The sequence below is a fragment of the Sturnus vulgaris genome, chromosome 15 (genome assembly GCF_052056855.1).
Source record: "Sturnus vulgaris isolate bStuVul1 chromosome 15, bStuVul1.hap1, whole genome shotgun sequence".
NCBI lineage: Eukaryota > Metazoa > Chordata > Aves > Passeriformes > Sturnidae > Sturnus > Sturnus vulgaris.
The window spans coordinates 17,627,089-17,640,469 of record NC_142257.1 but is presented as its reverse complement, the minus strand read 5'-3'; the positions used below and the strand labels follow the sequence as shown (position 1 = coordinate 17,640,469).

The 13,381-nt window shown below is 47.0% G+C and overlaps 1 protein-coding gene across 10 annotated transcripts in view; it reads right to left on the bottom strand.

Annotated features, from left to right (window-relative positions):
- The window catches only part of ANKHD1 (ankyrin repeat and KH domain containing 1), a 99,515-nt gene that overhangs the window by 1,194 nt on the left and 84,940 nt on the right, over window positions 1-13,381 (bottom strand). For 2 of the 10 annotated variants that reach the window (XM_088173864.1, XM_088173874.1), the window contains 7 exons: window positions 13,110-13,259; window positions 11,200-12,818; window positions 6,357-6,551; window positions 5,026-5,280; window positions 3,955-4,130; window positions 2,872-3,036; window positions 2,353-2,399 (listed from right to left, as the gene is read on the bottom strand). In XM_088173864.1, coding sequence (XP_088029990.1) covers window positions 2,353-2,399; window positions 2,872-3,036; window positions 3,955-4,130; window positions 5,026-5,280; window positions 6,357-6,551; window positions 11,200-12,818; window positions 13,110-13,259 — 2,607 coding nt within the window. Of the gene's footprint in view, window positions 1-1,898; window positions 2,400-2,871; window positions 3,037-3,954; window positions 4,131-5,025; window positions 5,281-6,356; window positions 6,552-11,199; window positions 12,819-13,109; window positions 13,260-13,381 lie in introns of those variants that run through there. The other 8 variants (XM_088173865.1, XM_088173866.1, XM_088173867.1 and 5 more) reach the window with 8 other exon arrangements.

Here is a 13,381-nt window from a genome sequence, read left to right as displayed (position 1 = left end):
GCCCGAGGCGCCAGTGAGCCCTGAGCTCCTGCTGGGCACTGCAAACATCCTACACAGCCCACACCTGCCACAGCCCTGCAGCACTGGGCGGGGCTCCCTCAGCCCAGAGCAGCTTAACTGAAGGCACACGATGGAGCCAGTGCACACAGGGTGGGCACCTGCAGTTCAACCCAGACAATGGCCAGCTCAGGAATGAGGCACATGCTTCACTGAGGACAGACAGCAAGAAAAGGATCTGCTCAGCGGCTGACCCAGGAGGTCAGAAGGGGGAAGGAGGACAGATCTTGGGGAGTCCTGCCACCCAGGGCTGGTGAACTCGACTGGGCACAGGCTCTGCTGTTACCCCCATGCTTTCCCTGGATCCAGACAGCCTGCCCTGAGGGACCAGCACTGCACTCACCAACCCCTGGCACTGCCACCAGCCTCTCCCCAGAAGCACAAGGCCCTGCCTGTGCCCCCTGTAACCATGGGGCACTGATGGTCCGAACTTCCAGCAGGATCTTCCTACAAAAACTTTGAGGTTCTCTTTTCCACTTTAGTGGAGTCTGCTGAGGCCACTCGGATCTGGTGCCCAGAGCAAGTGCCCACGTCCTCAGGGAAGGAGCTGTCGGCGGGGGGGAACCCAACAAGGGACCTGTGCAGCAAAGAACTGCCTACGGTACACAGGGCTGGGGTGGCCAAGGCTGTTCTGGGGACAGCCCCATCCTCATCCTGGGTCTTGCCACAGACTAGACTGTGCCACCTGCCCTGGAGCTGCAGCCCTCCAGGATGGAGAGCCAGTGGCTCTTCAGGATGTGGCAGGAGGAGGTGGCACAGAAATGAGCACCCCACCCCTCCCCTGCACCTCCCCCCCAGAGCCCACACCTACTGTACCAAACACTGCTTGTTGTCAATGCAATTGCTGCTGACTTGTTCCCTGCCCAGGGCAGGGCATTGGACTGGGTGATCTTTAAGGCCACTTCCAGCACAAACCTTTCTGTGACTCTGATTCTATGTGTATCTCCTTTGGTGTTGGCACTACCACTGGGGCAGCAGCAGTTCATTTTTCTTTTTTTTTGCATTCTGTCCTCAAATAACAAGAAAAATATCTGAATATACCATCCAGTAGTGCTTCTGAGGTTGATTTGCCTGTGGTACGTGGATACTGCTTGTGCAGTTTGGGTTTTCAGTACTTCTTTATGCTTTTGCTGGGGAAACTGTGCTGCTGCATTTAAGGATTTGTCTGGATAAGGTGAAAGAAGGTGAAGTCTCCACCTGGTCTGACACTGATCCATTGGTTTAGATACAATATGCTCTGGAGTTTGCTGCTTAAGAATGTATCCAACATTCCATGTAGTTACTGCACTGCTTCAGAGCAAAAGCAGAATTAAACACAGTCCAAGTGCAGAAAGTAGAGAACTAGGTCAGGAGTTAATGTTCATCTTAAGCAGTGTTCAAAAATCCTTTTCTTCCTCACAGAAAGGACTTGAGGAGCTCTTAGCAGATTTACAGCATTACAAGCAGCTTAGAACTGAATCTATTACATTTTCCTCTAACGGGAAGCACTTTTCTAAGATTTGCTTCTGGTCAGGTGAAGGAACTCTGCATTCACCAGTCACTGTTGTCAGCCCTTCTCTGCAGCCCTGAGCAAAACCTGACCTCTCAGGTGACCACCTGCCAGAAGCAGCAGAACTAATCCAGAAGGAAAAAATCCGTAACACAGAAGCAGGTTCACACCAATAAAAGGCTCACAAGTGGCAGGGGCAAGGACTCTGCAGACACCTGTGGCTCCAAACCCTCCCAAACCTGCCTGCACCCCTGCTCAGTGTGTGACCCTGGGGAGATGCATCACCGGGCAGGGCAGCAGCTACTGAGGACAAGAACATACAGCCCTTTCCAAAATTCTCACACACAACCTATAAATGCTGTTTGCCTTTTATTGAGTATTCAGGTAAATATTTCACATTAATACAGGCTACATAAAGTAGAGCCACTATACGACATGAAATTTACTCAGCTTTTCCTTTTAAGTCTGTAAACAATTATACAGGTATTTACCACCCTAAAAGGTTGAAATCATGTCATCAGCTAGTTCTCTGCTGCATACAAGGAGCATTCAGTAGTGTTTAGCCAAAAGCACTAGTTTTGTCTGATTTTTAAGTTTGAAGTGGCTAAACTAACTGGAGAACAGAATCAGTTTGTATAGGTAAGTCAATTTGTTCTTATACAATGGGCAATCGAGATTCCATTGTTACAGCCCACAGAAAATTGCTTAGTTAGGCACATGAAAAAAATCCCCAGGGTTCTTCAAGGTCATAAAGATTCCCAAACCAGGCTAAAAAAGGACAGACCCCCTTAAATCAGTTGACGTACTTGAGATGCATGTTTCCAATGTGAGGTGCCCAGGTGCCAGGCCAAATCTACAGCAAGAAATAAAAAGACAAATCTATTATAAAAACAAATAAAGGTTCCTTTAACAGTGTTTTACCACTGAGGGTGAGCATAAGGCTTCCCTCAAAATACAACCAGACTGTCCAAAGGCAGGAGCTCTCCAGCTCTGGCCAAGGTCTGACTGACAACCTGCAAGGTGCCGAGTATGGATAGAAACCCTCTCACTTGGAACAGTCCATTACCTGGCTGAGCAGTCTTGAAATGCTGCTTGTTTTACCTGGAAGGTTTGGTACCAATAGCACCATGGATATTTATGAACACACACACACACACACACACACACACACACACACACACAGAGTAGGGAAAAGTCATGCAAACAATCTCAGTCCTAGTTTCAAAGAACTGAAAAAACCAAATGTGTCACCCAGCCAAAACTGAGTATCACAGCACCGTACAAAGCCCCAGGAAAGCACAGGTGGGAAAAGGCAGCCACACTACCTGCTGAGCATCAGTACATTCTGTTGAGTTCTGGACAACTTTGATCATGGGATTCCAGGCAGGATCTGGAGTATGGAGCCCGTTAAAGAGGGGCCCCCCTGGGCCATCTGCCAGCTGGGGGTGCGAGGGTATCAGAGTGCCGCCGTACATGGAGATGGGCAGGCCCTGAGGGGACAAGAGAGCACTGGTGAAGGACATGGGAGGGGTGGATGTAGGACAACACAGAGCCAGGTCACCTCACAGGTAATGTCCCACTACTGGCAGGAATCTCAGCAGGGAACACTGAAGCAGAGTATGGAACACAGGGACTTCAGAGCTGGAGATTCCAGCCAGCTTAGCCATTTTTCTGAGCTTACACCTAGCAGAGGCTGCAGCACACACAGAGTTCTCAGATAAGCCCACAAAGCCAGGCCAGCACCTGAACACTGTGACCTCAGTGTTCCCTCCTCTCTGCAGCACAGGACAGCTGCAGTGCACACAGGGCTACACTGAGCCGACCAGACTGGGTTGAAGATTTTCCCTAATTCCTAATGGCCATCTAAAATAATTCTGCCTGTTCAGAATGAGCAAGTTACAGAGCAGCTTTTAGCAATCAGAAGAATTCTTTTCCTATGTGTGAATGGCTCTGCTTTACCATGCAGATGCCAAGACCACACGCTGTGGCTCTTTCTGAAATGTGCTGGGAGTCCTCTCCTCCTGCCACTTCCCTAAGACAGGCATGTGGTACTGTGGCCACGATTTGTGCTGGAAGCATTAAGCAAACTTGGAATCACCCTCAAGAGCTGGGCAAGCTTTGTGAAACATTTCCAAGAAACTGAGCTTCTGAGAGATGAAACACTGCAGACTGATGAAGGCCTTCAGCTACTGACCAGAGAATATCTGCAACCTACAAACTCTGGCTTTGTTTAGACCTGCCTGCAGGCTTGGGCATCTTTTCTGGTTAGTTCTGGGATGAAAGAAGGTTCAGGACTGGGGTGATGAGCAGTGGCAGCAGAGGCACACACACAGGGTGAACAGGCAGAATAGGAGATGCAATAAAGTCAGGCTCTGGTAATTTCATAAATTCAACTCTCTGTAACTTACTTTAGAAAAATCCACAAAACTATTTGGCATAGGTTGGTGGAAAATATTCGAGGGAGCCACTATTCCAGAATCATCTCTCTCCATTGGTTGATGCTGAGAGAACGTGCCCGGGTCCGACAGCTGCTGATGCATTGGATGACTTCCCATGACAGGCTGAGACCAACCTGACAAACCTTCTGCAAAGAGATTAAAAATGGCTGATTAAATTCACTGCAGACACTCGAGTAGAACTCAGCAGCTGCACACACCTAAGCACCCAAAGTGCCACCCAAAGGCACCCTGAAAACACACAGCCACAGAGGGATCTCGGGTATCCAGACAAGGGTGGAGAAGATGGGGACTACCACGACTGTGAGTTCCACATGTCCACTGCAAAATGGCTAAAATCCAACAGAGCTCTCAACATTACCTGTAAGCACATACAAGCCTTTCTTGGAAACACACAGCAGTGCTGAGACACGAGTTAACCAAAGTGTGGAGGGCTTCACTGAAGCATGTAACAAATGCAGGACTCAAACGTTTGTATTGAAAGTTACCAATGGAAACACTCTACACCTCAAATGCTGCACCTCCTCCTTTCCACAAAATCCAACTACCAGGAAACAACGTAAAACTTCAGCTGTTTCAAAGTCATTCTTTGGGAACCAAGGCTGCCTGGAACAGAAGTTATCCCATACTGTTCAAGAGTCATGAAGAAATCAATGCAAAACCCAGCATCCACAGCAATGTGTCCCTGGCTGCACCTCAGCTGACACTGTAAAATGGGAGTGGAAAACAAGAGAGAAACCTGGACAGAGGGAACCAACAGTCAGGCCTGGAAACAGCCCCCCTTAGCAGATAGAAATTGTTTACTCCAAGCTCAGGATCAGAGGACTCTGTACGAGCTCTCTGCACCATTTCAGGCTCACATGTGCCTGGTGATTGACCCAGGCTGGGTGAGAACCACCAGCATGAGGAGGAGGAGGAACCACAGAGCTTCCACTGACCTGTGCTGTCCCTCAGGATGTTCTCCACACACTGTGGAGCTTTCCTCCTCCTCTCCACCCCAGTCGTGCAGCACAGGGGACTCACCAGACACGCTGTTGACCCCGAAGGACCAGATGCCGCTGTGGCCCACGGGGGCAGTGAAGTTGGTTCCCAGGGGCGTGGGGGTGACGGAGCCTCCCTGGCGGATCCTGGCGAGTCTCTCTGTCCCGATGGGAGGCGGCACCTTCCGGTCCTGGCTGGCGTTACCCGTTTTTGGCTGGCCCAAGTTAGCAGGTGCAGAAGCAGCTGAGAGGGGTGAAGATGATCCTGAGGAAACTGATGGAATAGGAGATTCACCTGCTGAAGAGAGTATTTCTCTTGCTTAATTACACACAAAGTAGTAACCATAAATGCCATCCCATTTATTTCCCCAAAGCAAATGATAAAATGCTTTAAAGGCTTTTTTTGGCAAGCATTCTTCAAGTCTTTGACAGAAATTCTGTCTAGGAATTAGTTTAACTCTAAAAATCAACATTATAACACAAATGCTTTCAGCCATCAGAATCATGATATTCTCATGACATAGCAGTGTATCTAAATTAATTACAAGAAAGAATAAGAAACATGGAAGAGTTTCAGGAAGAGGTGAAAACATCAGCCAAAATACCATAAATATCTAAACAGCCTGGTTTTGATATCCACCACTTCCAGCAGAAGAGAAATCAGACAGCTTCCCAAAGCCACAGGTGTGACCCAAGAGCGTAAAGTCCTGCCAACTTCAGAAGTGTCACTGACTCTGCTTGGGAAATCCAACTTCCTTTGAGCACTCATTTAAACATTTTGGTTCTTAAACTCAGAGTGGCAATGAAGTTGCATGCAGTGACATGAAAAACCTCTTCAGCTAAGATTCTGAATCAAAGACCCATATTTTCTGTAAAGCTACTTCCATGTTCTTTCCATTAGGAGGAAAACCCACTGTTACCTTGGATGATGCTTAGAGATTTTGGAACATTTTAAGTATAATTCCAGATCCCAATTAAAAAAAAAAAAAAAAGAAAGAAAGAAAAGAAAAAAGGCAAGTATAACTTAAAACCATGGCAAACATAACATTTTCACCTAATATTGCACTCATACTACTTAGAGAGGAATCTTTAGCTTGGTGTAATCACCTCCACTCCCCCACAGCTTCATGCCCTCTCCTCTCAAGAGCCTACAATGACTCATTTTTTTGCCCAAATACGCCTTTAGTAATGCTACCAGAACTAGTGGCATGGGAAAAAAAAACCCACAAAATAGCACAGCTTGGGATTTGCACGCCATCCTCACAGCTGCTAAAAGCAATTGGAAAGCATTTTGTGCATTACTGGGTAAGTTCCCCTCAAGTTAGAAATCTACTAAAGACAATAGCTATGAATTTATAGTTAACTAAGACAGACCCATAAAGTTCCTACATGAATTTGTTGCGCTTGTCCAAGGATGTGGTGAAAAATGCTGTCTGTTAAAGCTGGGAGTCCCAACAGGCGCTGGCCCTTGAAGGTAAACCCGTGCTCCTTGTATGTTTGCTGAAAAGCCTGTCAAAGGACCTGAAGAAGAAGTTGTAGAGCTGTTGGATGGATCTAGAGAGGGTAAGCCTGAAATAAACATAAATTTGATTAAATATCTCTCTTTGGGAACCTGCTTCAAAGCACCAGAGAAAGCTAGTGCTCCAAATATAATTAAAGCATCTCATCACCTTTGGGGGCATCTGCACATGGTAAGGTCATTTTACAGGTGCATGATTCTCCCTTAGAAACCACAGAGGCATTTCTGGTTTGGCCTCAAGCTTTAACAAAAACAGCCATCCCTTTGGCCACTGAAAGAAAATGATCTTAGCAGGGAGGGCAGAGCAGGAAAGCTGGGAGTGGCCACGATCTTTGCTTACAGAAAGCCACACAAATCCAACACGGATCCAGGGCTGTGTGAAAATCCCAGGGGAATCCAGCACCAGGGAAGCAGTTCTCTGCAGGATGGGCTTTGCCATCCCAGAGGTACCTTCATGTAGAGATCAGTCAGAGCATGCTGTGGCCACAGAGACAGGGCTGGTGTGGCACAGCACCACTGGGGAGGGGGCTGCTTCCTCCAGGGACGTGTGAGAGGAAGAGAGAGATGGAGAAATAGTTCAAAGTCCCACAAAAATTACTAGCAAGGGTGAATTACAGCTTTTTTTTTTTTTATAAGCCAAAGCTTTTAAGTACTTTTCCAAAATGTTGTAAAAGCTCTTATCACACGTTATTACCTGAAAGCAGAAATGGGCATGGCGTTATGTTCACCTGAGTTTAGGGTTTAGTTTCAAGGGCCTATTAAACAAGATTAGTTTCAAAACCATTTAAACATTTCAAAATGACCACAACCAGGACCAGCCTATGCTGCTGCAGAGTGAGGCTGAAGGTTATATGTACACACACCCCACCACAAACAGCAGTGCTGCCAGGCAGTACCTTAGGTCAGAAACTAGAGGGGCACCTTTCAGTGCCTGGATAGTTCCTGGAAGCCAGGTCCTTTCCCCCAGTATCATCAACTGAGTCAACCTGATTTACTCCTTCCAGAAGTGCCAGATCCAACCTGCTCCCATGGACAGAAATGATTTGTTGAAGGAGGTGTTTTTCTCACTAACCCAAAGATTAGGAGGAGAATTCTCCCTTATAGCCAAGGAGAAACACATCCCCCTGCTGCTGGAACATGGGGTGCTCAGCTGAGGGACTCCCAGCATGAAGGACATTCCTGGGTTTGTCACAGCACAAACTCCATGGCTCTGAGGAGGGTGCCAGTGCCTGTGCCTGCAGTGTGGTTGAGCTGAGTTTGTCTGGAGCTGCAGCCTGGCTCCAGCACGGAGCTCAGGCAGCCCAGGGCCCTCCCTGGGCATCTGCTGTGGAGCCACTGACTGGACACCTCTCTGGCCACCAACCTGGCAGCCAAAAGGCCCCCGTGGGGACCAACTCCACCACTCACCAAAACACAAACTTCCAGCTGGCTGGCAAAGCACACAAGGTCTGCCCCGACAGGAGAGTAACAGAGCTGCCATGGGCACTGCTGGGTTCCCAGACAGAGAACAAGGCAGGGATTGTGACAAAAGCAGCTCTCCTGCAGGACAGGGATGCCCAGCTGTATTTTGATGGCTCAGCAGGCTGATGGGTACACAGCTTTTGGATACACAGATTGTAAAATGCAATGACTGGACAGTCAGGACCACTTCAGCACAGCTGGATATGCTCCATGGGCTGAAGGGAGTGTGACAGCCAGAGATGCACAAATCCAGAGGAGTCAGGTCACAAAGAACACTTCTTAACATTATCTTGTCTTTCATAAAAGTGGATGAAAACCTTCACTCGTTATTAAAAATGGCTATTCTAAACAGCAACTTACCAAATCCTGACTGCAATAATGAGCTTCCTATTTGTATACTTACCAACAAAATCAGGTTTTCTAATACTAAAATCTCCTGCAATACCATACTCTGCACTTACTTGAGCTAGGAACTCAAACTTCTCATTGTGCTCTGAATGCATAACTGAGCTTTTGAGAGGAGTGTATTGATCTCACACAAACTCTGCTCAAAATTCAGTTTATCAAAGACCCCAGGCATATGTTGATTACTGAAATGTTACTTGCATCTTTAGAGAAATGGCCACAACACTTGGACACTCTGTGTGAAACAGAGTCCAACCATTTCATGCAGTTCCAAACTCATGTGCTGCTTCCTAACCTGGCATATTTCAAGTTTGTGAGCCCTTTTAAGAAGCAAGGTCTCAAACTCCTTAAAATGCAGAGGACAGAAGTAATAAGTAGATTTATTTTGGTCTTTTCCACAGCCTCCTCTCATGGTTGGGCTAAGCCTGCCCTGAACTGCAAACTGCCAGGACAAGAGACCTAAAAATGTGAGACATTTCCAGAATAGATCCACAGCCAGTCAGATCCACAGAGGATCAAAGGAACTGGTGAATCAGAGAAAACTCAAGCTGCAGCTGAGCTCACCCATGAACAGGAAAAGCAGACTACCTGAACTCGACCATGAGGTGAGAACTTGTTAAGAAAAAGCTGGTTTAGTGCACAGCCAAACTATATTAAATCTTCACCAAATAAGTTTAGAGGTGATCCCTTAGAAATGTTGATTTGTGGAAAAATTTGCCATGGGCCAACTGTGCAAGAGAGGCACAAAATGCAAACCTCTGCTCCCTCACAGCTTAATCAGAGGATGGGTGTCCACCTGCTCTGAGGCCAGCCCTTCTCCCCTCTTCTCAAAATGTCATGAACCCTGTCACCAAACCTTGTGACAGCCATGGAAGTCCCCAGTTCTGCCAACCCTGATCAGGCAAGGTCCATTCCCCTGGGACAAGGTGAATGAGAGGGGTGGACAGACCATACTTAGCTCTGATGGAAGTCCTCAGCCTACTGTGCTCACTCCTTTCTATCACACCTTCCAAACATCCTCAACCCTTAACCCCACTACTCCTGGGACATCTGGATTCTGGAACAAAGGTGATCAAAAGCAGGATGAAATGACATTTAATGAATCAGCTAAGGACCTGATTAATCACACACAATTTTAGCATCATACTACCTATTTGCAGTTTTTCTTTACTTTGCAATATCCTAATCAAATCCTAACTCAGGAAAAATGTGTTCTGTCCAAATATTTTTGAGCTTCAGTTGAGAACTTCACACATATCTCCCCCAAAGTCAACTGTCTGAGTTTTCCTTGGCTATCTATCTAACTTTTCTAGGGCAGAAATAGATTTACACTGTTTTTAAAATACTTACACTCACTTAAGGATATATCAAGTCTAAAAGGATATATATAGTAGAAATATTAGAAATTTTCTCTCATTACCAAAAGATGATCTGAACATAATGGAACAGCAAAATACTTTGCTGCTGTGGGAAGTCCCAATCACCCATGTCTGCACGTGCAGGATGCCATCGTCAGGGAAATCAGCACACCCCATTTACCTTAAGTTTCCTTTCCCAGGAATTATTTCAGCAACAGCCAACCCTAGTTTAGAGCACTGCAGAGGAAAAGCTGAGCCACTGTCAAGTGGTTCTGGAGCCTTTTGGGGTTCTGGCAGCTCTTTATTAACAGTCTCTGATGAATAAGGTCCAGTTACTTCATCTTACCCACCTGGTTCTGCTTATTATACTGAGGCTGGATGTGGCACAGAGCTCTAGGTGTACCCTTGTTTTGCAGAGCTATACAGCCCAAATTTAACAACTGAGAAAACTACAGTCATAGCAAACACCTCCGTTTTGTGGTTGAAGCCAGAGAGAAGTGTTCTGGTTTGCAGAAGTCCTGCACATTTGTCAAGCAACTGAGAGGAAAGGGAATACTGAAGATCCTTTACCATAACATCTTCCAAATGCTCCCTTGTCCTTTAATCTGAAAGTCAAACTACTTGACTTGTCCCAGCCCAGCATTCAAGTCCTGAAGCTTTAGCCCAAATACCCAACACACACTGTGTGGGCAAGGATGACTCCAGAGCAAGGCTCTCCAGATACCCACAGCTCCAGGGCACCCCACAGCCACCATGGCAAGGACAAAGGGGTGGCACAATAAATCTCTTGAGCATCCCTTCCAACCAAATGTGTGCACTTGGTTGTCTGCAACATAGTTTGAACACTGAGAAGATAAAAATCCTGCAGGCAGAGCACAGCATGGGCAGGGAGCTCAGTGTCAGTGCTTCTAACACATTTCAAACAAATGCAGATGTGCCAGTACTGCTACACTGAACTTCTGAATAAAACACCCCATGCAGTAGCACACCAATAAGCTCCACAAAGCAAGCTTATTAAAATCCCAGAGCCTTATCAAGAACCAAAAGGCACAGAGAGTTTACCCTCTCTGAGTCAAGCTGGAGTCTCACATACAATATGGAGCACCTGCAGGCAGTCACTGCTGCAGCTGGAACCTCCAGGAGTCCTCAGGTTTGGTGTCAACCCACACTGTGGTCCATTCCAACCCAAAACCTAAAATCAATGCTACACTACAAGCAGGTGGCAGCATTCCTGCCTCACACACAGGACAAGCAATGCAACATCTGCAATCTTCCCAACACCTAACAAGCCTAGAAGAGCTGAAGAAAAAAAAAAATTATCCACATTTTAAAGAGCACTTAGAAAAAACAGGCCATTCTCGTTACATGAACATTCTCCAACTGTCATTTGTAGACTAATTCTCCATCAGTATGATGATCAAAGTGCAATGGCTGAAGAAATAATTTCGTCCAGAACATGACCTTAATGACTTACCTACAGGACTAGTTGAAACCCGTTGGGAAGGTGGCCTGAAACCAGGAGCCTTGGAGTTGTCAGGATGGACGTTTTCCACATGTCCTAGCACAGAGTTATTCAGAAAGGTAGACTGAACAGTGAAAGATGGGTCAGCTGCTGCTCGGGTAGAGAGTGGACAGTCTCCCCACGCTTGGTTAGCTGGCACCTGGTTGCTATCAAAAAGACTACTAAAGTGATTGAAGAGCGTTGCTGGCCCAAAGGCAGGAGGCAATGATTTGTTTGCTGGGTTAATGTGCATCTGAGAACCGTTCATAACGTTCATGGCTGACGAGAGCTGCACTGCAGCAGGTGGACCTTGAGAAGGTGTTAAAGGAACTTGATTCGTAACAAAAATAGACTGAGGATCTTGATGGAGGTTTGCATTTGGTACCACTGAATAGAAAGAACCTCTGGACTGCATCCTGTGAGTAACTCGAGGTGCTGGTACAGCTACTTGAGGTAAGTTACTGTTGTCCTGATTATCTGCAACAACTGACCTGGGCGACGCTAAGCTTAAAGGAGCAGATTCTGAGCTGGATGAGAAAGGCATCGACATGGAAGGGCTGATCTCAGACATGCTGGTTGGCAGAATTTCATCCTGGGCGCTGCTGAGCGGTGCGGGGCTGCTCGCCGGGCGTGTCTCGGTGGCCCCTGAGCTGCTGCTGGCTGACACACTGCAACTGCTTGTGGCTGAAGCTGGAGGGCACACGCTCGTGGGTGGCTGCTCGGGGGTGGACACCTTCTCCTTGGGTGCAGAGACAGCTGAGAACGAGTCTGCTTTGAGGGCAGAATGCTGCGCTTGCGGAGCAGGAGGCGGCAGAAACGCTGCGGGCACTTGCCCGTTGTTTGGGGGGGCAGAGGAAGCTGAGGGCAGAGTGCTACAGGTGCTTGTCACAGTTGAGATGGCTGTCGCTGCAGCACTCGTCTTGGGGACACACGTAGTAAAGAGCTGCTTCCTGACCGAGGAGGGAGTCCGGTTACTGGTCACACACAGAGGCTGGGTGGAAGCAGCTACAGACGAGGCTGTAACAGGACAGCTGGACGTAGCTAACCCAGGAGACTCCGTCTGCAGAACGTTTCCATTCTGACTACCTACACGACTCGAACTGTTATGCTTTGGAGAGCTGTTCGTGCTGCCAGGGTTAACTGGTCTCACTGGGAATGGTCCCCAAGTGTTTGGTGAAGGTGAAAAGGTTCCTCCAAATTGGGCCATAGGTAAGCGAGGGTGCCGGATCTGTTGCATAGTTTGGGCAGCCAGCAAGGCAAAATGAGGGTGAGAATAAGCGAGAGGAAGAGACACCGGAAAAGATGAGCGCACGTTGGCTGGGACATTCTTGTTTAATTTGTTAGGAGGCTGGAAAGTAGATAGTGTTGATGACTGCGATGTGACCAGGGGCGGTGCTCCGAGAGGAAACGAGTTCTTGTTGGAAGCAGTCGCAGTGCTGACTCCAGATGAAAAGTTTGCATGGATTGATTTGGTGCTCGAAGCAGGTGTTCTTATATGAGTTTTAGGAATCAAGTCTTCCAGTTCCTTGGCAGGATCTTGAATAAGGGCATTGATGAGTTGCACTGCGTATCGCGTGGACTCTGTACCTCCCCTAGATTAAACACAAACACATTTAGCTTTTGCCAAGGGAAACCCCACTTTGCGCAATGCTCTGTAGCTTCAATCTTGCACTGATCTGTAAGTCTATTGTAAGTTATTTCTTGACTTCTGTGTATCTTTAAGGATTATCTCTGAAGTTGACTGTCAGCGTATCTTGGCAGCAGGAATGTATGTTCTATTCTAGAACAAAGAAGCTAAATAGATCCTGCCTTAGAAAGCAAACAAACTTTTCAATAAATGACACTGTGGACTAACTCAAGACTTTCATTTTGTGATACTGTACCTTATAGTGATCATTCTCTCTCCATTCTTATCTTTTTGCTTATCCACATCAATGTGGGCACCAGTGACATCTTGAATTGCTGTGATGTTGCACCCACCTCTTCCCATTATTCTAGATACGACAGAAGCTGGGACTGATAATTTCTTTGACCTGTATCACAAAGATCAGAAATCTGTGAAATGCATTCAAACTTCAAAGACAGACAAAACCCCTGTGCTGCCTGACAGTGGCTGAAGTAATATTCTTAAGGGCAGGAAGTGGTTTTCTGCTGA